This window comes from Ictidomys tridecemlineatus, chromosome 1 (genome assembly GCF_052094955.1).
Source record: "Ictidomys tridecemlineatus isolate mIctTri1 chromosome 1, mIctTri1.hap1, whole genome shotgun sequence".
Taxonomy (NCBI): domain Eukaryota; kingdom Metazoa; phylum Chordata; class Mammalia; order Rodentia; family Sciuridae; genus Ictidomys; species Ictidomys tridecemlineatus.
The window spans coordinates 90,958,043-90,982,425 of record NC_135477.1 but is presented as its reverse complement, the minus strand read 5'-3'; the positions used below and the strand labels follow the sequence as shown (position 1 = coordinate 90,982,425).

Genomic DNA, 24,383 nt, shown 5'->3' with positions numbered 1-24,383 from the left:
TGCTTCCAAATAGTTAGAAGCAAGCAAAAGGGGCTGGGGTCGTGGCTCAGTGTTGCAGAGCGCTTGCCTGGCCTATGTGAGCCACTGGGTTCGATTCTCAGCATCACATATCAATAAAGGTCCATTGATAATTAATAAAAATATTTTTTAAAAAGCAAGAAAAAGCCACTTGGAAACTTCAGGGTTTTCAACTTCTTCCCCTATGTGTGACCTTTACTTATCACCTTCCAATGGGGCAGGGGACATAGTGAGATCAAAAGCAAGCCAGTGAGTGCCCTAGGAGCTACTCTGAGGACCTGGGCTGTTCATGTGGACAGTGACACAGGAACTGAGAGGGCAAACCCGGTGTACCTGACAGGGATGGAGGTGAAGGGCCTCTTGTATATGTCAGAGAGCTTCGCCAGCACCACAGTGGCCGTGGTGAAAATGCGATACGTATGCAGGAAGGTGTTGAGGAAATCGATGCTCAGAAACCGCAAATCAGTCAGCCGCTCCAGGAGACGCTCCACGCTGGCATAACGGATCTGGGGCACTTTGCAGGAGTTAAGGGTTTTACTGAAGCAAATGTCTGTATCATCTTTATGAAGACGGGCATCAGACCTACATGCAAAGCAGGGACATGTTAACCAAACCAGGATAAGGTTCCCTTCTCGGCCACTGAGTCCTCCAGCATTTATAAACTCACTCCTGTGTGGGCTTCCCACTGCATTCAAAAGAAGATAGACAGACATACAAGCAGATATGACATATAGGCATAAAAGCAGGCCACAAAAACATCAGGTATGTTTAGGAATATTTTAAGTCATTGTAATTTAGGAAGGCTAGAATTAATTGTGGAGGATGTAATAATAACTCATTTCACTGTGTGGCTTCCTTCTCTTTCTAGTTCAACCATATTTTATTAGGAAAACGAAAAGCCCTCTTTAAGGAGGGGAAAAGCATCTCTTATGCCCTAAAAAGAGAATTGTGCTTTAAAATATCAGAAGCATGCTTAAAAAATAGCAGTTGACACCCCAAACACACACTGAGGAGGAAAAGACATAGATATTACTGCTATATGATTTGGCATTTGGCCTCTGTAATTGGCTCTTTAATTTATCAACTCTACCTTGGTTCTTTGTATTAACTGATTACTGTCTGTTCTTAATTGTTTCTTTCCTATACTTTCTTCCTAGGTCAGTCTCATTCTTTTTCCTAACTCCTTGAATTGAAAGCCTAATTCATTCATTTCATTCTTCCTGGCTTATAAATGTATTTAAAATTTCAGAATGCAATTTAAATCATAAATTATAAGTGAAAATGTTACATTTTCATATGTTTTCAATATTCTGCAATATTAAAAATGTTCTCATTTAAAAAATAGCATCTGAGACAGATTCCCCTAAACAATACCTACCACTGCCACCATGCAATACCCTGCTTCTATCATTCTGTGGAATCTCCCACCTGGCAGCCTCTCTAGTGGACCATGAAGACTGCCAGTAGCCTTCACTTCCACTTCTGAGGTCCCTTGTTCCCCTTCATTGCTGCATGTAACAAGCAATCAGCAAAGTCCTGGATTTCACCATTTAATTAAAAGGATATGATATGGCACCAGTGACTTTCAGTGAGCCAACTGCCTGCTAAGAATCAGTTGGCTTGTTGTGAGCACTTTTAATTAGCCCTTTTGGCACTTCGAGGGATGTTAAATTATATATTTATTTCCTTTGATTAGAGAGGAATCAATAGCTTTCTTAGCTTGCTCCTGGAAACTTCCCAGTCCAAAGTATGCTCAGTGCAGGTGGGAATACTTCTTCTGAAGGCCTGAAAGAGCATTTTAAATGACCAGCTGACTCCTGCTGAGGAACTGACTAAGGGTAGCCTGTTAGCATTAGTCATATTATTGATCTTAGAAATATACAAGTGCATTTTGTTTAAGATTGTTGAAAATAGTGTGGCTCTTTCTGCCACTCACTATGTAACCCTCAGTCAAGTTTATTTTTCTGGTTCTTTCTTATTTGTAAAAAGACCTGAGTGATGTTTTTGAATCCATCAATCGATTCCAAAGATGGTTTAGTGAAAACAACCAATTTTTCTCCCATTGTTTTCCACCTAAAACCTCAATTTTCTAAGAGAGTTGAGGTCAAATATTATTTTTTAAAACAGCCTTAGCTAGACATCATTTAAAGGGATATTTTCACCTAATAAGTGGTTTTGCATTCTAATCAGAGTTTTGAGCTTTGCATCTTTTGACTATAATTAGTTTATTCAAAACACTAGGAGAAAAAAAACATATTTCCAAAAGCACAAAATTAAATTAAACTAATTATGCCATTGTCCTTCAAAATTATGACTGTTTTCATTTTAAGGAAAAGAAATTAAATATTATGAAATTACTTAATTTTCTTTTATTATACTGAACTGGAATTTACTTTATTTCCCAAAGGACAATCAAGAAAGATAGAATGCATTACTTAAGTCTCCTAGGATCACAGCAACTCCATTTTGGTAAACATAAAAAGCAATAGCAAGAGATCAAAACCAAATCATTTATTATAATTGGTAAGTTTTAAAAGGAAGTAAGTGCTTAGAAAGTGCTGCCTTGTCAATAACAAGACATGGTTCCAACAGGATAATTTTTCTTTTAACTCTGAAACACATTTTTTGTTTGTTTGTTTGTTTTCATGGCTTGTAGCCAGGAAGACAGATGTACAGGGAAGCAGAAATACAGAATTTAAGGTGGAATGGAGATAGCAAAATCACACTCTTTCCTCTGATTGAGGACAAGCAGGCTCAAAGAAGCTGGGAGAACTAGAAAGAGTAAACATATGAAACTTAACTCTGCTTGAGGAATACACCTAGTGTAGTGTAGATTTCTTAGCTTTAATAGAAAATCCTTATGAGGGGGCGAGGAGGTGGCTCAGTGGTAGAGTGCTCGCCTAGCATGTTCCAGGCCCTGGGTTCAATCCTTAGCACCACATAAAAATAAATAACTAAAATAAAAATATTTTTAAAAAAGAAAATCCTTATAGCCCAAGAGACAGGATCTTGTCTTAGCAGGAGAGCAGTTCCTACTCGTTTAAGTATCGCATACTCTAAGGCACCAAATCTTGGTTTGTATATGAAAGTGGTGGTGCAAATGGACATGGATGTTGGTAAGACTGCTGTTGTGGGCACAAAAGCCACAACTTGGTCAGGTACAAAACTAAAGGTTTCTTCTTCCATCTCTCCTCCTCCTCCATCATCATCATCATCACCATCATTATTGTTCTAGTGTTTTGCAGGCTGGGCCTTGTGCATGCCAGGCAAGCCCTCTACCTCTGAGTTATATCCCCAGCCCTTTTTTGTTATTTTTTTTTAAGTTGCCCAGGCTGGTCTCAAATTTGTGATCCTCCTGCCTCAGCCTCCCACTCCATTATCTGGGATTACAGGTGTGTGCCACCACACCTGACAGTATAGATTTTTTAGGTCAACACAATGCATGTATAATGGATGTGCAGCTGCCATCGGGGTAGGGGTTATAATTAAGCTATGCTTTCTGACTCACACATCTGTCTCAAAAGCAGTTGGACTTTCATGGCTGTGTAACCTTCAACCAATACTTTTCATAAAGAACAAAAATCTTATGTATCATTTTGTGAAAAATTAAAATTGGAATCCTGTGGTTTAAAAAAATGAAAATAAAATCTAAACCCAATGATGTAAATCCAAAATTTAAGTCATGATTTGGACCTTCTGTCTTCACACTCCATACTTGTTCTTAATCTTTTTTTAAAAAAAAAATATTTATCTTTTAGTTGTAGTTGGACACAATACTTTTATTTTGTTTATTTATTTTTATGTGGTGCTGAGGATCAAACCCAGGGCCTCGAACATGCTAGGCAAGCACTCTACCACTGAGCCACAACCCCAGCTCTGTTCTTAATCTTAGCATCATACATTTTTAAATAATCTGGTGTTTCTAAAAAAAATTAAAAACTTATAAAATTGTATGCAAAAGGAACTTTTGCATTAGAGTTTTAAAATGGCCCTTCCCGAAATATTTTAAGATTTGACTGATAATTTTAAATTATATCATTCCTTAATTGAATGATATTTTTTCTATAGCTATTTTTGTACTAATATTATGTACTCTGCTTTCATCTGATGCAACAAGTTCTCAAACTTGTACCACAAGGATCATGCTAACTGTAGTTAATATCTGTCAGAAGAGGAAAGTTATCCTTCCAAAGTTAATGTTATTTACTGTCTTAGAATAAACAAGTCAGACATCAAAATATCCACACAAGAAGGCAAGAAAGTCAAACATGTTCTTGGTTTCAAAAAACCTATTGTTTTGCAAAATATAACCAAACTGCTTTTTTTTAAAAAAAATGCACTTTACTCTTGGAACTGGGAAAGCAAATAATAATAATAAAAAAAATGAAAGTAAGGAACAATTTGGTCCATTTCAAAACACTCCCAAAACCATTTCTGAATTTGAAAACAAAATAGTATATGGAGACGAAATGTAATACATTTCGCTAGAGAGTTCTAGCACATATTGATGTAACTTCTCAGTGTAAACTACAGTATTCTTCGGGATCCCTCTAAGATATAAGACTTGCTTTGCTGAGACACTTACAGAAGGATAGCAGCCCTTACGTCAATAGCTTCTGGACCAAAGCAGATAAAGGCAGAGGACAGAAGGTACCATGGCCAAGCCAGTTGATTCATGCTAGATGTGTTCAAAGTCTAAATGTATCTCCATGGCCAAATCTGCATAATATGATTCATGCTCACTCGGAGGATGCCATGTAATCAGCCACACCTTGGTCCACCCTCTGACCTTAGACACATCTGGCTGTCACTACTTTGATATTTTATATTAAACTTGAACATCTTGATAGGATTTTGTCCTGAGTGATGGAGTATGTAACAGTATGAAAAACAATTTTTCTTTCCTATAAGTCAATAAACTATGAATGTGAAAAACCATTTTGATAACCTTGCTATTTATAACGGCATAACATGAATTATCACATGACTGTCAGCAAACATTCTCAATAAGAAGAATTCTATTAAAATGACTATTTTATTCAAGGTTTTACATTCCCTGCCAATTTGATCTTGATTAAAACATGAGAGAAAAGATTATTGCACTTACTTAATCATATGTGGCACAGTAACTTTGGAATTTTCTTCAAATACTATAGTCATTAAACCATTACATCGTATATTGTCCACACACTGTGAAATTAAAAAAATAGGCAATTAAAACCCACGCGAAAATCTAGACAGATCTTATATTCCTAGAAATGTTTAGAGCCAAAACACAATTTCATTTTTCACCTGTATATGTCTCTCTCTCTTTCTCTCTCTCTCTCTCTCTCTCTCTCTCTCTCTCTCTCTCTCTCTCTCTCACACACACACACACACACACACACACACACACACACACACCAGCAACAGCAGGAAAATATTACACATTGATGAACAGATTCAATATCCATATCTCAAAGCCGTGCATCTACCAAATGCCTGACAAATACTGTGAATATGTGAATAGATATATATTTTCTCAGAGTGTGTATCCCAACAGTTCTGACCATAATGTCACATTTTAACAAGTCTCTGGTAATTACAACACGACTTGGGAGGTTTTTATACCTTCTGATGGATCCTGATGGTCCCTGCTAAATTCACTTTCTGCCACCAGAGGTGGTATAGAGTAGTCAGATTAGAAGCGGTGCCTTCCTTGGATGGAAGTCATCTTGTCTCACCAGCCAGCTCTGTGCCCACTTCTCAGGTATCTTTTTGCCAATAAATTCCCACATTTTACTAGTTTGTCTAGCAGTTTCTATTGGCACCATGTTGAGTTGGTGAGGGGGCAGTGTGTAAGTTCTACTGTTTCTGGCATGCTTAAAGCCCTGTAACATCTTTTTTCTAAGGGGAGAAATCAGGAACTTTTGCTAATTTTCTGTTTTCTTTATTTATATCTGTGCCCAATCAATTTTACAATTTTCCTCTGCAATGACTTTGGGTTAGAGAAGGATTTGTTTTGAATCGTAAATATTCCCTTTGAACAAAACAGGAAAATGAAAAAAATGTAAACAATTTTTAAAATCAGAAATTGCTTCTAGTCACAAGGATACCATGTAGTGCTTTGTGATTGCAATTCAGTGGTACAAAGAAGCTGATTGCAGTGTTACCTCACGTAGGTCCTGATTTCAGGACATTTTACCCAATGTCCCATAAAAGAGAGAATGTGTATTAGAATATCCTTGGTGTTTCCTAACTTGTCAGTCTATTTAGTCTATTAACCATTTTTGTGTTTTCTTTTCCTTAAAATTTACTTTCCTCACATCTTATGCTAGTGTTTCAACTACTAGATATAAAGGATTCTAACTTATAGAAATAGAATATTTTAAAGCTCCTTTTAATTCATTTCCTCAAACTATAGTATCTAGAAATAATTGTGAGTTATGTTTTTATCTAAATAATTATGGTTGCTAAGCATGGTAATACACTCCTATAATGCAGGCTACTCAGGAGGTTGAGGCAGTAGGATCTCAAGTTCGAGGCCAGCCTAGGTAGTTGCAGCGATGAGTGACTGAAAATACCTTTCTGGGGGTTCAGTGATGGCTCTTCGGCCCCAGCTCCCACAAGGGAGTCAAGAGAGGTAGGCAAAAGACAGAGAGCATGCCTGCAACCCAATTTATTAGGGGAGAAAGACATTTGAGAAAGTTCAACCCAAATAAGGCAAGGGATTGGGTTTCCAGGGGTTGCTGGTCAGCAAAATGACTGACAGCTTGGAAAGCCACACCCACCTCAAGTGCTGTGCAAAAAGGACACATAGTTCACACAGCCCAGTCATAGCAGCAAGGTCAGTTCAGTCCCCATATGTGCTCAAATGTGCATAGCTCACACACAGAGCCCATGGCTGGCTCACAAGAGGCAACTTATTGAGACACTGTATCAAAATAAAAAGAAATGAAGAGGTAGCTCATCCATAGAGCAATTGCCTAGCATATGCAAGGCCCTGGTTTCAATCCCTAGTACCACTAAAATAAAATAAACAAATAATAAATTATCTCACTACAACTTTAGTTAGATGTGCTTATATGTGAATTTATACCCCATCTTATTCAAACAAGGTAGATTACAAAAACACATAATAAAACAAAAGGCAAGATAGGTGAGATCAGAGGAAATCTGGAAAATGGTAGGATGAAGCCTGGACTGCACGCATTCCTTATTGTTGGGAATACTTAGTTTAAGTAGTCCTCAAAATTAATCGGACTATGGAGCAGCCAACACAAAGAGGGATACATGGTTAGCTATAAGAGTCACAGTTTACCCCAAATTCAGTTAATCCAAGTCTGAGACCAGAGGGGAAAAAAAATCTCATGGATTCTCATAAAAAAAAATGTTCAATTAATGTAGTGAACAGGGCCCTCAATAATATTGTTAAAGTGACTACAAGATTCACCAAAACCATTTTTGTAAAATCCCTCAACATTGCTTGAAATGTGAAATTCCAAATGAACATCCCTAGTGGTGAGCCCCAGAGTATATGATCTAGAGCCCCATCCTTCCTCAGCTGGTCTGCTTCCAAACACAGGCTTCAGAAAAGGGTCCACACTGTCTTCTGCAGGCTGGATAAATGATGCTTCGCTCATTCTAGTTCATGTCAGTCTTGAGACCAGGAAGTCTAAAATGATATTCTCCCCAAAGTCCTGAAAGTGAGTTACATAGTCAGTTTTCCACCAGGGAGCTAAGCTGCTAGTATATGGGAATCCTTGGGTCTGAAAAAAGGCCACACCACCTCTATTTGAGAGCACTCAATCAGGGTCTGATGAAAATATACATCAGTGACCCCACTGCACAGTGGGAAACATAGATGGAAGACAGAAGAGGTGAGGCCAGCTGATACCTGTGTGTATCAGGGAGAAGAGAGCAAGAGAGGGCTGAAGAAGTGAGGTTCTGGAAAGGAGAATCTAGAATTTGGAAGGTGGGAAGACACTGAGTGTTTCAAAGTACCTGGTTTATTTTGAAAGATCTAAACTGGTCTTGTGGAGGTATTCATTGGCAAAAGGGGAGGAATGAATGGGAACTGGGATTATCAGAGTCAGTAAATGCTTCCCATGAGGCGAATCATGGGTATAAAGAGGAAGGGGTGAAGATGAATATTTTGAAGAAATAAATAACAAAAACTGGTGAGTTACTGAATAAAACCAAGAGAAGAAGAAAAATAAAGGTAAAAACTAAAGATGACCCACTGCTCTAAGGCAATTTTAAATTTTTCAGAAGCAAGTATGTTTAAAAGTAATAGTATGGCCAGCTGTCTTTTGAATGACACAGAGTTTAATCAAAACCAGTCTGTCTTTTGAATTCTCAAAAAGCTCCAAGAAGATGAACTCATGATATGGCAGAGGAGATTGTCTTACATTTGCGTTTATTAAGGATTTACGAAACAAGACACAGTTGAGCTCTGAGAGATGGGGGTGGGGGGAATATATGAAGGAGCTTCAAAGATAAAGCAAGTCATTTCAAATTCATTCACTTTCCTAGTCCCAATGGGAAAAAATGGATTAACATTATTTTTGTTTCTATCAAGCTATGTAGGATGGCTGGGTGGGAAATGTAGGAAAGGTTTTATGGAAAAAGAGGTTGTACCTAGCCAGGGAGTGGAGGAAGAGATACTTCACTCCAGGGACCTTCCCAGATATACCTTAGACTTCTTTCTACCCTCAGTGTCTCTGGGACACAATGAAGGTGCCACTTGGGTAATCTGCACAGAAACTGGATAAGTGGAGAGGTGATGTTTGGTGAGACTTGCAGAAAATGAACAACGTCCCTTCAGTTTCCCTTAACATTCTAAGCAGATGGCATAATTATACAGACAATAGTCCTAGGACGACTACACAAGCAAGAACAGAGGTGAGAATCTGCCGAGTCCACACACACTCAGCCCAGAGCTCCCACACAGCTTCAAAGAGACAGCCATCCTGTAAGTGAAGCCCAGGTGAAGAGAGGGTGAGCATAGGAGGTGGCTGGAGGCAGAGATTGGGTCACAAAGAATGCCACATCCCGGACAGGAGCTTGGAAGACAGATTTAATTAACTCCAATTTCTTAGGGATTCAAATCCCCTGGGGATTATAGAAATTGAGTGTGTACTGCAAGAGTTATGAGCATGTTGAGAGAAAATCCTGATTCCAAATAGGACCTTGAAATCAAGCTAACCCTTTTAATTTGCTCACATGTTTAACAGCAAGCCACTGGGATGTGGTAGAAGAGGAGTTTTAAGATTCATCTGGAAGTAGCAGCAAAAAAGGAGGAGTGAACAGAGGCTGCAGTCGGGGACTAGAAGGGTATCAGACTGCCTGGTACTGGTCCTGAGACAGCAATCACAGGACTGCAACAGGCTTGAGAGCGCGACACAGACTGATGGTTCACGACCACATAAGAACTTGCCATGAGTAGACTCTGACAGTGTGAAACAAAATACCTTGAGTACAAGTAAAAAAAGGGAAAAAGGAAATTGAGTGAGTACTGAATCTGGAAACTCAGCAAATATATCCCTGGATATGAATTCAAAGGGTATTTCACATTTCATGTACCAGGTCACAGGAGAAAAAAAAAACAGGGCATTCCTAAAGTCACCAAAGCTGTGGATCCACAGCCAGGAAGACAATCCTCCACGAGTTGGCCTTGCCAATCCACCTCCTGGAAATCAGACAAGGACCAGCCCTTGCTTCTGAAAGAGGGAACCAGGAGGAAAAGCGTTTCAAGACCAGTCTGCCCATTCAATTATCCAAAGACAATTTGCTTCCATAGTAACCACAGCAGCCTCGATGCCAAATGCCTAGAGTTGAGAGATGAGCCCACTTCACAAAGCCAAAACGGATCTTTCTTTTCTATCACTGACAAAAGAAGCACAAGTATTTCCTCTTTCCTCCCTCACCTATTACTGTGCCCATCCAGAGTTCAGTGACTCGGGACCCGGGAAAGCTTTGCAAAGGAGAAACAGATGAGACACAAGGAGATATTTTTGATCAAATACAGCATTACATGGAAACAGCTCAGGCAGAATACTACATGAAATCTGAGAGAGCAGAGAGAAAACAGTTCATTTGTTTTTTACACCTAATATGAATACACTTTAGCTTTCTCAGCTGAAATAACAATTTCTTTAAAAACATGTAATCACATAGAAGAGAATTGAAAGGGGAAAATAATACTTAACATCAAAAATTATCTATCACAAAACGATGAGTAATGAAGAAGTTTTATCCTATTAAAGATATTTATTTTGTAAAAATCACTATTCATCCAAGAAACAGAATGGAAGAGGTCTTCATTGTTTTCCTTACCTCTCTCCCTTCACAAATGTAGGGATTCATAATTTGGAAATTAAGAGATATAGACAAAAAGAAATTAATGCAGACTCATTCTTCATTTTAATGTTTATATGTTATGAAATAATTCAAACATACAGAAAAGAATGAGGCACGCATATTCCAGTCACACAGACTTAACTAATATTAATACTTGGCCATATTTGCTAGAGATTAATCTTTTTCTTCTAAGGATATAAAAACGCTACTAACACAGCTAAAAGCCCTTTCTTTTGTTATTCCACTAGGCTCTTTCCAACACAGAAATAACCACTATCCTAAAACTGATAGTATCTTTTCATCCTTCTTATCTCCTTCTTTATTTCACTATGTATGTGTGTATTTGTCCATTGCAACATACAATGTTATTTAAATTTTTTAAATTGCCAGTATAGTGACACAGGCCTGTCAAGTCCAGCAACTCAGGAGGCTGAGGCAGGAAGATTGCAAGTTCAAGGCCAGCCTCAGCAACTCAGCAAGGCCTTGTCTCAAAATTTAAAAAATAAATAAATAAAAAGGTTTGGAGATATAGGTCAGTGGTAAAGCACCCCTGAAATCAATTTTCTCCCCAGCACACACACACACACACAAACATTATATATATATTTGTATTTTTTAACACAACATTGCTTTTTGATTTATTCATATTTAATCTATATCGTTCACTCATCATTTTAATTACTGTATAGCCTATGATTTAAATATACATATTTAAACATATATTTTAAACATAAATATTACAGTTTATTCAATCTTATATAAATACATTCAAGAGATTTCCATTTTTCTGTTCTTTCAAAGATATAATGAATATATTCTCCTTATGAAAAAGTTTCTACCTTTCTATTAATTTTTCATAGGTAATCTGTCTTTCTACCTTTTAAGATTTTTCTTTTTGTGTTTGGTCTTCTATAGCTTCATCTCCGTGTGTCTAGGTGAGGTTTTATTTGAGTATATGCAGCTTGGAATTCTATGTTTCTTCAATATGAAGACTCATTTTTCATCCATTTTGAAAATTCCTACTCATTTTAACTTTGAAGATTGCATCTTCTCTTTTCTCTCCAGTCTCTCTTTCTGGAATTCCCATTAGATGTATGTTGGGCTTTTTAACTCTATTCTCTATGCCTGAATCTCTTTATCATATTTACCATCTCTTTATCTCTCTTTGTTGTGTTGTAGGTAATTTCATTATAAGCCTATTACCTGCTTGTTTGTCTTCTCAACAGCTGTGATTGATCTGCTGTTTTTAATGAATTTCCAATGAATTTGTGATATTAACGTCTATAGTTCCCATTTTTAGATTTTTTTTCAATGCTGGGAATTGATCCAGGGCTTTGTGCATGAAACACTATACCACCAAGCTACACAGCTGTATCTCCAGTCCACACCCCCAACACACCTGGAGATTGAATCCAGAGATTGAATCCAGAAGGGTTCAATCTTATTTTGAGACATGGTTTTCAAGTTGTCCAGGCTGGCCTTGAATTTACAATCTGCCCACTCCTCCCAAGTAGCTGGATTAGAGGAGTGAACCATCTTGCCCAGCTACCAATTTTAGATTTTCTAGTGGGTTTTCTTAGCCTTGTCCTTTCTACATAGTGATGGATGCTTTCCTTTTGGTTTGCTTCTTCCTTTCTTAATTCTTTTCTTTCATAATGTTATTATATTTTAAGCATTCTTATTCTACTGGCTTCTAGAAAATGTCACCCTATTATCTGAAGTTCTTACCATGCTAATTCATCTGTTCTCGGTGTGTGCTGAATCCTGCTCATGGTAGGTATTCACTCACAGGATTTTTGAGTTTCTGTTTGAGCTCAAGTCACAAGCCCTGTGTACAAAAAACGTTCCCAGTGGAGTGGATTTTTGTTTGCTTCTATAAGTTTCTTGAGATTTCAACAGTTGAAAGTTCTTTTTATAGTAATTTCTCAGTTTGAAATTTTCACACCATGTGAATATTGTAAATCTGAATTTCAAATCCACGGGCAAGTGATACATTCATTTTTTAAAAGGAGATTTTTAAAAATTCAGAACTCAAGACAAAGACAAACACCCTTATTTCTTTCCTGGGGCCAAAGAGTAGAACTTTAAGTCTTGTTTCACTCTCAAGAGCATCCTTCCAATGTCCAGGCTTTAAATGGAGATTCTCAATTACTTTAATGGGCCCAAGGCTTTCTCTTGCCCTTTTTATATGTAATACTCCTAGGGCTTGGGGCCAGTTTCCAACCTAAAATGATTCCCAAGTCTCCAAGTCTTTGGCTTATAACCTTTCTGATTTGGCTTTAAGTTCCTTAGTTTCTGATAACTAGAGATTCCCTTCCTACTGGTAAATATTACCTATGTATTAATTTTTTTAATTTTGCTGATTCTCTGTGTTAAACATTTCTATTTTTTGTGGCTTCAGGAGACCTAAATCAGCTTAACTGTCCTCACTGCCATAACTTGAGATTAATTTTTTATATTGAGAGAGAGAGAGAGAGAGAGAGAGAGAGAGAGCACTTGATTTATGGGACCATTTTTGTATATCTCATATCCAGTGTCAGGTCTCATTCACAAATCTAATTCATTGTGTGAAACATCAAAATTATTTTCAACAGAAATAAAAAGAAATTTTTGCATTCAAGTTCTGGATGAAAGAACTAAATATACAGGCAATCTGAACCAAAGCCCATAAAACCTTGCAATGAGAAGTCATATTTTAGTTATGTAAAAAGATCATTGAAACCTGGCACACAAACTCTAATGAATCATGGGATAGAGCAATGGATGGATGGATAGATAGATAGATAGATAGATAGATAGATAGATACATAGATACATAGATACATAGATAATAAATAGATGACATTGGAATAGAGGAGTGATTTTTAATATGTTATCCTTTTCCCCCAGACAGGCTTTAAGGACAGTGTAGCATGAAATTTAAAAAATGGGTTCCTGGGCTTTGGGTTCATCAACTGTATTTCAACCAGAGTATTCTACCTTTATCTCACTTTTTTGGGGGACTCCATAAAGCTTCACTGAAGAACATGTTCCATTCTAGAAAAAAAAGTTAAACTACAATAGTACAATAGAATTCATATATGCCGTGTGTGTGTGTGTGTGTGTGTGTGTGTGTGTGTGTGCGAATATACTTATAGTGGAAGATGTGATTGGCTGTCTATATCCTTAGGTTTGGCATCCATAGTTTCAACCAACTGTGGATGAGAAATATTCAGGTAAAAAGACTATATCTGTATGGAACATAAACAGACCTTTTTACTTATCATTGTTCCATAAGCAATACAGTATGATAATTTTTCTCACAGCATTTACATTCTTAAGTGATCTAAGAATAACTTAAAGTATATAGGAAGCTGTATGTAGGTCACATGTAAATGCTATATGATCTCTCATAAAAGACTTAAGCATCCTCAGATTTTGGTATCCTGGTATCCTGAAACCAATTTCCCAAGGATACCAAAGGATGGCTGTGTTCATCATTATATAAGCATGGACCTTGGTTGTTGGAAAGGAATGATGAAGTCCTGGGAAAATTAATACAGTTCATTGAGTTAAGAAGAAATATAAAAATAAGCAGGGTGTCAGATATTTTTAATGCCATAGTGACTTTATGTTAATTATAAGAGACATTAAAATTAATTGCATAATAAAAGCCAATTCCCAGATCATAGATAATATAGCTCAGTTTTTAATGACTATGGTGGGTCTGAGAATATGTGCATTCACAAAAACCTCAGGTGATTTTGATGGAACTGGTCCTTGGACAAATGTTGAGGTATTCAAGAGTCTTGCTTAAGGCAGTATCTGTCCAAAAGTCAGTGGTCTACTGTGTCACCATATTTTTTGCCTTCTCAATTCCTCTAAGTAACAGCAAAAAAACCTTAACTTCAATTTTTCTTTTAATTCACCATTTTTATGTTAAAGTAAAAATTCCCTATGCATTCCAGAGCAACTATTTTAAGGGAGAAAGCATGTCCAGTATGCTACAAATTTGTCTACACAGGTCTAAATTTTGGCACAAAATAATAGAATTCCTGCCCAAACCACGAAATTCAGGGGTGAATTTTAATTCTACATTTTAGTTAACACTCATAATTATAGCAAAATCTGTTTAACACACCATTATTTATGATGGTAAGACAAGTGCAAATGAATGCACTGTATTAAAATGAATGGTCAGCCTCTGATCTTTCCCTATAAATAGATGAAAAGGGAGAGAACTACTGGTTGAGACCATTAGCCATTTGCACATTTTGTTGGAGGTGCCAACAGTTAATTATGGTCTTACTGGTATAACTAAAGGAGTAATTAATCATTCAAGTTATTGTTCCTTCCTAAAATGAGAGGGAGAAAGAGAAAGGGCCAAGTCAGAAGTCTTAAATTTTGCAGAGTTCCTTATATGAAACTGATATTGTATCAATATGCAGGAAGCACTTCATTGTCTGGTTCAAGGTGGGGCTGGGGTTGTGGCTCAGTGGTAGAGTGCTTGCCTAGCATGTGTGAAGCACTGGGTTCGATTCTCAGCAACACATTAAAAAATAAAAACATTGCATCCATCTACAATTAAAAGTACTTTTTAAAAACCAGAAGCAGGTATAATCAGTATGATATGGTACGATACAAAATTTAAGATTTAAAAAAATTAAGAGTGACAAAAATTTAAAAATATGAAATAATGAAAAACATATTCATAATTTAAATCGAAAGAAAATATTCATTTTCCCAGCCTATACAAATATTTCTAATCAATTTATATTCATCTTTATGAACAGAAAAGAAATAGAAATCATGAAAATGTTAATCTCAATATTTACAGAAACGTAAGTTAAAACCACTAGAAGGAAAAACCGTTTTCCTATGAAATAAGAAAATGTGATAAATGTGATACAACTCAGCTTTGGCAGGATGTGGAAGAAAATAACATAGACACCTTATTGATGAGGTAGTGGAATGATGAGTTACACATTTCCTGAAGTATTGTAGCACTCTGTGAAATCTTCAATGATGAAGTCATGGAAGAGATCATGCCCTCTATGCTAACCTTATACTCTTTGGGGAATGTATACCGAGGGACCTCGGAAAGGAGAAAAACTCCTGCACAAAGATGTTTAGCACCACAGTACATATTAACTCTAAAACCTGGAAACAGCTCATACTTCAAATTTCAAGTATTTGGAAAAAGCTATAAAAGTGTTAAATTAATATGGTAGACTATATATGTGTACATGTATATACACACATTTATATGATGCACAGATATATCTATATATCTATATCTATCTATCTATCTATAGAGACATATATAGATATATATCTGTCAGAGAAACCATTGTGAAGAAGTTTGTGGGAACATAGAAATAAGTAAATGAGGTAAAAAGTTAAAATGACACATATATATACACTCAGAGCCACACTGCAAAATTATTTCTTTATGGCAGTATTTTGAGGACTTTAAAGGTGGAAATCATTCTTCAGGGCAAAAGTTCTTTAATTTAATTGTGCAAAAGTGATCTAATAAAGCTTGGTAAACCTTGGAAGTTTAGAATGGCATCTAGCATATGGGTTCAGGAACTGCGTTTAAACAAAACTCCTCAGGTCCAGCTAAAATAGGCTATCTGTGGAAAACACTTTGGTACACATTTTAGTATGCTGCATGTGGGGAATATTTCTAGTTCACTTTTGTGTCCTTACTTCTGCATATGCACAATAAAATATTAAACAGTACATTTTTCAAGCATTCAGTAGGCTCATCTTATTAATAATAAATGTGTCCAAAGATATATACTTGAGAGGCTTATAAATTCCATGAATATATTTGTAATTTCCCCCATATATGGAAACGCTTTAAGCAGAGGACCAAGTCAGCTGAGAGGCAGGTCTCTGGGCAGCAAGCTGGGCTCAGTCAATAGCAGAACATTCTGTCCCTACCACCCACCATTCAAACCCTCACCAGCAAAATCCAAGTGTCCCAGAACATTGGCCACCCTACCTAGCCTTTAGCAGCTCTCCTTTCGTGGCCTCTCCTTTCTCAACGAGTTGTTTTCCCTTGGATTCCATGACAACACCCGTTCCTGGCTGTCCTCCTACTATCCTGTAGTAGGATAGGTTCCATCTGCTGTTCTTCCTGACCTGTCTTTCAGTTCCTGGTCCTCTTCTCATTTCTACCTACACTTCCTTCCTTAGTGATCTCATCTCACAGTTTTAAATACCATATGAATGATGAAAAGTAGCCCACTTGGACCACTCCCCTAAACACTAGCTTCTATGTTGTGCCACTTATTTAAAACTCAGTTTGTCTAATAGACTTCTCAGACTCAACATATCCAAAAATAAACTGATTTTCATCCCAAAATCTCATTCCCCAGCAGACTTTCCCATCTTGGTTAATGAAAATTTCAGTCTTGCAGTTGCTCAGTCCAAAAACTCTGGTGTCATCCTGGACTCTTCTTTCTCTCTCATGTCCTATATCTAATGCTAGTAAAATCCTGCCAGTTCTACCTTCAAAATGAAACCAGAACCAGAACCCTTCCATGTCTTTCCAGCTGCACTTCTGCCATGCTGGTCTGAGCTTTCAAATCTCTCTCTGGATGACTGCCTCCTGCTTCTAATCTTGCTCCCATACCTCAGTCTACAATCACCACTGCAGTCAGTTAAAGTGGTCCTTTCAAAATCTAAATCAGGCCAGGCCAGGCATGGTGGCTGCACTCCTGTAATCCCAAACACTCGGAAGGCTGAGGAAGAGGTTTGCAGGTTTGAGGTTGGCCTCAGTGACTTAGTGAAATAAGGGATAAAGATGTAGTTCAATGGTAGACTACCCCTGAATTCGCAGTACCACCCGCCCCCGCCCCCCCAAAATAACCTGTCAGATCATGGAATGAAGCTTCCACTCCTTGATAGCTTTCATCTGACTCAGAGTAGAAGCAAAAGCCTTTTCACTGGCATAGAAGCTATCATGATCTGGCTCCTGCTACCTCTTTGACTATTTCTATTCTCCCTCTCATCCACTCTAATTCAGCAAGCTGGCTCTCCAGTATCCCTCAAAATATGCCATTCTTCAGCTTTCAGCTCTTTGAAATCACTGCTTCTGTTTTTTTTTTTTAAACGACTTTCCAGAAAAGTCATTCATATGTGTCCACATGGTATCCCCAACACCTAACTACATTCTTGGCTTACATGTCTTTACAAATATGTTCACGGAATTTACATGCCTCACAATAGGCAATAGTGCACCATGTTAGATCTATATCAAGCCACACTACCTACAGTAACCCAGTCCTTACCTACCTATCACTAACTGTGTGTACTCATTTACTACATTTATTGTCTACTTGTTTGATCTTCCCCACACTAGACTGTAAGCTACACAAGGTCAGGGAATTTTCTGTTGTTTTGCTCATGATACGTCACAAGTATTCAGATAGTACCTGGCACATCATATCACTGCATAAATACATTTGTTAAAGAAAAAAACCACAAGAATTAAAGCCACATAATGTCAAGGCTCTGTGAAGATAGAAATTTCATGGAGTGATATCACTGTCAATCAAAAAGATACAACGTTCTGCTAGTTTCTGTCGACTGCAGATAAAATGTGGCTTTTAATTTTTTTTTTTGACTAGGCAACATTTTGGCCATAGCAACTTGGAGAAATAAGGAAGAAATTGAACACTTCTGCCTCAAAGTGTAGTCTAAGTAGAAAGAAGGACTCATCTGGATACTTGAGGCAGGTAAAACTTTGAGTATCTTTCTTTAAATCAGTGAATGATCCAGAGTCTCATTAGGTAAGAGATGCATCACAAATATGGAGAGACTTAATGAACTATTAATGAACTATTAATTGATGCAGCATAGAACTAATGAACGGATTAATAAATTATCAGAAGGATGTAATTATGCATGAGAAATTGTGAAATATCCCATATTTCATTCCTTTGTCAGCCAGAAAAGAAATTAGTTCTACTTATTCACCATCAAAGCAGTCATAGGGTTATTAAGTAAAAATCCCACATAAGAAATCCTTACACAGGATGTTTAAAGAACTAAAAAGAAGATCTAGGTTAAATTCAAGTCCTATCTCAAAGCAATTGTATAACTTTTGACAACAATTTAGCTTTCTAAACCTCAAGTTTCTCATTTGCGAAGTGGGACTAATAATTTTTTGTTTGCCTTCAGACTCCCTTAGTGACGGTAAAATGAGAATATGACTATAAAACTTCTTTAACAAATACAAATAATTATTGTCATTAGTTTTCTATTTCTCCCTCAGTTTTCAATCATTCAGAAAAATGAAACAACCATATGATCCAACTATACCACTCCTCGGTATTTAGCCTGAAGCATTAAAGTCAGCCTACTATAGCAATTCCTGCATACCCATGTTAATAGCAGCAAAATTCACAGTAGGCAAAGTTATGGAACCAGTCTGGGTGTCAATCAATGGATGAATGGATATTACATTTTCTTTATCTATTCATATAAAGAATATGTGTATGAATATGTGTATAAATATGTGTGTGTATATATACACACACACACACAAACATATTCATACACAATACAGTTTTATTTAGCCATAAAGAAGAATGAAATTGTGTCATTTTCAGAAAAATAGATGAAACTTGAGAATATCATATTAAGCAAAATAAATCAAATTCAGAAAATAAGGGTCATATGGACACTTGAGAGAAAAAGGGAAGAAACGGGTGGGTGGCAAGGGAGACATATCATGAAAATAGAAGAGAGGCCAATGGGGTAAAGGCAAGGGACAGGGGAGCGAAGACAGAAAGGAAAGGGTAAGTACTAGAAAACATAATTGGCCAAATTATATTGTTATATTTTGTGAATGTGTGAATATGCAGCAACAAGTCCCAGTATTATGAATAATTATAATGCACCCCAAAGAATTTTTTTTAATTAGGTAGCTGAAAAACTATGATATAGTACATCTCCACCTCAGTTTTATATATAAATTATTTAGAGCTCTTTAGAAAAAAAAATTATGAAACCTACAATGTATGGCTTTTCCATTTGCCTCAGTTGTCTTAACAACTTTGAGAGTTAACTCAAGCCTTTATTATTTTGGAGAGACAGAGTCTCACTTTTTTGTGGGCTGAGTGCAAACTCCCAGGCTCAAGCAATCCTCCTGCCTCAGCCTCCCTGTAGCTGGGACTACAGGTACTCACCATGCTTAAGCTTGAATTTAGGACTTTCCTCACACAGAATCACTCCCCTTACCCCATATTAGCAAACAGAGCCAAAATTCAAGTGGAGCTTGAGTTTGGGAATCCAATCATGACCAGTTTTGAAATATTTCCAAAGGATACCATTGCTTAATTAAACACTGTAATTCTCCACTGGGTCTAGCTGACGTAGGAAAGGTAAGTGATTTTGCTCCCTAATTTTCCTACATGAAATACAGGAGTCATTTTCTGATTTCATATTATGGTGTCCCTTTTGATTCTGATTTGTGATTTCTCACCTCAGCCCTTGTTGGCTGTTTTTGTACTTTCTCACCATTTTCCTACATCAGAAACAAATAAGCAAGACATTGGAGAATTTATTGCTAACAGGACAACTTCAACACTCTTCATTGCAGTGGTTATATTTGCAGATGCTATGAAATACCCAGGAACTAAAATGCAATTACCACATTTCATATAAATGTTAACTTTAAGAAGAAGAAAAGAAAATAAAAAACACCAACAGCCTATCAAAAAATACTTCTTTAGTATTTTTTTTTTTTTAGTTGTCAATGGATCTCTTTATTTATTTATATGAGGATGGAACCCAGGGCCTCACACATGCCAGGCAAGTGCTCTACCACTGAGCCATGAATCTAGCCCCTGCAGGTCAATTTTTAATAAAAATAAAGTAATTCTTAGAATACTCATCAAGTATATATGTTGTGAAATTTTAAAAAAGAAATCATAGCAAAAGCCACTTGCTTACCTGACTGATGTCACTCATCCAGGCAGCTTTCTCCTGGCGCGAAGGTGCTAATAAGACCACAGTGAAAGAGGCAGCATCAGGAGGCTCCACCACTATCTTAAAATCCAGGTGTCCAAACATGTGCCCAGAACCTTTGGCTTCAACATGTGGAAATCAAACAATTAGAAATGAATACAAACTATGAGCAATAGCTGCTTTTATACAGTTGAATTTAATATGATCCATGTGCATTCAGGGCCCAAATCTCATTTCAGCAAAAATATTGCTTCCTAGGCATGGGGAAGGCCACATGAGATAGCTGAGGGCAGGAGGTTACTCAAGACTAGGGTCCCAGTCTCCTTATCTCATGTTTAATTTCCATAGTGAATAGAAATACAACCATTTATTTCAACTCCTCTTTCTTTTCTGCCTGCCACTGAAGAGTCACTATCATGAGCCAATTTCAATAGAATGTCAGTTCTGAAAGACAGTTTATAAATGCTCACAGGTTAAATGGTTCAACAGGTAAATGATTTTAGGGAGTTTATCCTCAGCATCTCTTCTGCTTTCCTAGGCAGTTCCTCTTAAACCACAGAAGATCTACAAACACAACACTTAAAAAAAAAAAAAAAAACCTAAAATAATTGTAAGTAATAATAGAATGTGACTTACAGTCATCATCACTTGCATCAGGCTCTTCAATCAATGTACATTCTATGAGAGAGAGGACCCCACCTGTCTGGAAATAAACCAATTTGTCATTTAGAGGCTGAAGGTCTTGCATAGGCTGGAAAGCTGTGACTTGTAAGTCTTATGTTCAAGTTGCCGCAGAAGAAAGCATCCAACAATTTTTCATAGAGTCCAAAATTAAACTTAGATATGTCATATAAATTGAACTCATTTAATTTTAGTCTATTCTCCCCTCCACCCCAATCTTGCTCTCAGTGTTTATAAACTTTAGTGACTCCATCTATGGGAGACTAGATAGCACCAGAGGGACGTCAGAGAACAACTATAGCTCAGCAATGGGCTGAACTCACCCAGCATGAAGTAAGTGGTTTAGAAAGTAGAAAGCCATCATCATGGTGTTGAATAATACTTTTAAGTAATAATAACAGAAGGGTTAGATAGACAAACTTCCTACAAAGGCCCAGATAGCAAATATTTTAGGCTTTGCAAGCCATATCATTTCTATCACGTCTACTTAAATCTACTGTATTAGCATGAAAGCAGCCATAGATGGATGATAAACAAGCAAACGGGTGGAGTTGTATTCCAAGAAAACTGTTCACAAAAATAGGCGGCAAGCTGCAGGCCATGGTTTGCTGACTCCTGGTCCACAGGAAGATAAAACAGCAGTTAGCAAATGGGTACTCTGCAATGATTTGACCATATTTTTGTAGCTCATCAGTCACTAATAACAATTTTGTTGAGGTTTTTTATTTAATTTTGTTTTTTACTTCTTTAAGATAATGCATACCTAAAATAAATTTCTATTACTTTGAATTCAAATGTCAACAAAGTAAGTTTCCAGAGCTGTGAACTGTACTTCCCTCTTTATGCAGTCATGACAATTTGTTTTAGGCTAATAGCAGACTTGGGAAAGTCACAATAGAGTAAACCTCAACACCTCTTAAGTGCCGGGAACATAAATGGAATAGTCATGGAAAGCCCATACCTTGAGCAGATGCAGTTTTCCTCCTGAACTTCTTGTACAAATTAAAAAGTGTTTTGTAAATAAGAAGCACTGTCTCTCTCCTTCCTTTTTCAAAGACAGTGAACCCAGGCGAACTTTACTAAGTTTCCCCCGCTCAACAGAAGGTACTTGTATAAGAGAACCTGGTGATTACAAAAGTGAAGAATACACAGCAATTAAAATTCTGTCAGGTGAGGACCATGCTCTTGGCAATAAACACAAGGGCCTGTTTCCCAAGATACTAAGCTTAGATTTAATGCATCATCAGAAAAAATAAGTCTCCTACACTCCGACAAGAAGAAACAATGCATTGTATTTTAAGGGTTGAACTGTTCCGAATACTTTTGTGACTGGAACATACATTGGAAAGAGGGTCAAACTGAATTCCAAGAACAAGGCACTTTTGCTCTCTCTCCTCGGTGATCTGATTCCAGTCAATTTATTCTTACTAATAGTACAAAAATTATATAATTACATATGATAATATAATAATATGATATAAATCATTTTTTTCTGAATTTCTGAAGGTAGATAAGTAGCATATTTATATAATTTACCTTGTATTTTAAAAAACAGAATGCATGCATATTATAAAAATACATAAATTAGGTATTTCAGTACAATTTAGTTTAGGACTATGTTTTAAAGGGCAGATATTTCAAGCTGCATTTAAATTATGTGTGATAAAAATTCTTTGTGGAATCTAAATAGAAAATAAACCACATAAAAATCTCCACCCAGAACACTACTGTGAGCACAGCTCTCCTCCACTCAATGTGAGAAGCTCTGCATGGACTTTATATAATACTGAGATTACCTCTGATTATTTCTAGATTACATGCTAAAAGCAACCTCCCTCACTCTAAAAATATTCCAGTCCATATATTAAATATTAAATCAAAAAGCCAAGCAAGATTCTTGCAAATACCTTGGTTCTGATTTCTGAAATCCCCTGAGCTAGTCATATTTCTCTCTTTGGTTAATTCACCACCTATCCCAAATGCAGCCCTACATAGGCTCATGTGGGCCTCATAAGAACAATAAGATGTATATTCAATTATTACAGTAAGGAGATTGCAAGCAACCTTGTTTTCCTCTTTTATTTTTTCTGGGCTTCTTGATATTTTAAATGAGTTCAGATTGCTTCTACATGTGGGGGGGAAAAACACTAAAATTCTTTACATAAAGAACACACATACCTAATACAATAAAAGTATGGTTGTGAATCACAAAATCTTCATATTCACATATGAATATTCTAAATTGCATCTAACTTTTAACAGAGATGAAACAATGTAAAGGACCTACGTTTCCATGCCCTGATCTCACACCCACTATTTAGGTAAGTGTTCAGGTGGGCTCCTTGAAGACAACAGGCAGCTATTTGGAGCCTAAAGAATAGCAAGGTACCAGTTCTGGGAGAGGGATTGGGATTGAGATTCAAAGAGTGAGGAGAAGCCCTGACTCCAGTGAAAGAATTGGGTAAGAGGAAAGCAAATGGAGGAGGTAAGGTAGGTGGGAGAAAACTGCAGACAGTTCAGGCAGCAAAGGATTAAATTTGAAAAGTAGAGGAGCAATGGAGAGAAGAGAAGGCAGGAAGGTTGGGAAAGTGGATGAGCAGGTAATGGCCGCAAAAGGGCTGTACTCCTGGAACATTGGGGGAGGGAACAAGAGGCCAGGAGGCCTTTCAGAGAACATGACTCCATATCTCCACCCCCCCCCCCACATACACGTTTACAGAAACTGAGGCCCGAGACCAAATACCTCTCCTAAGGTCACTCCTAAGCAAGGGCCTACTCAAAAGATGAATTTGACAACATGAAAACTAAAAATTGTAATAGGAAGGGATGGGAAAAGATGGTAGGTGCTGCCTTTGCCACTGGTGGCTGGGAGTCACCCAGGGAGCTCAGTCAGGGCTGAGCCAAAGACTGGGGCTTGGACATACATCTTGGTGGACAAAGAGGCTGGGAAGTCATTTTTAGTAAGGTTATAACCAAGTCTGTGAAAAATCAGTAATTACATGTTCATTGATAAATGCTTCTAGCAATTTAATGACCTTCTAAGTTAGAAATGACAGAGCACACTGTTAGTTCATACATTAGCAATTATGTGAATTTCAGCTCTGAAGTAGAAAAATAGATGTTTCCTTGGTAACCATACATTGATATGCTTAATCGGTAAGTATTCACCTCATACCCAAGCAAGGGAATATGTGCATTAGGTATGGACACAAATTTACACAACCGAATTAAAAACAGAAATTTCAACAGTTTGCTGTATAAAGTAAAATGCTTGGAGAACAACATTTTAAGTAGTTTTTTTTTTTTCACATTTCATTTTAGGATTGACATAGTCCTGAGAATTAAAGAAAATATTTCTCTCTTGTTAATACAAATGAGAG

General features: G+C 37.0%; 1 protein-coding gene across 3 annotated transcripts in view; it reads right to left on the bottom strand.

The window, feature by feature from the left end:
* Positions 1-24,383, bottom strand: part of Rasgrf2 (Ras protein specific guanine nucleotide releasing factor 2) — a 244,732-nt gene that overhangs the window by 111,592 nt on the left and 108,757 nt on the right. For all 3 annotated transcript variants that reach the window (XM_021724529.3, XM_078044465.1, XM_013366590.4), the window contains exons 10-14: positions 21,965-22,125; positions 20,959-21,025; positions 20,308-20,444; positions 5,126-5,208; positions 352-600 (exon numbers count right to left, since the gene is read on the bottom strand). In XM_021724529.3, coding sequence (XP_021580204.2) covers positions 352-600; positions 5,126-5,208; positions 20,308-20,444; positions 20,959-21,025; positions 21,965-22,125 — 697 coding nt within the window. The remainder of the gene's footprint in view (positions 1-351; positions 601-5,125; positions 5,209-20,307; positions 20,445-20,958; positions 21,026-21,964; positions 22,126-24,383) is intronic.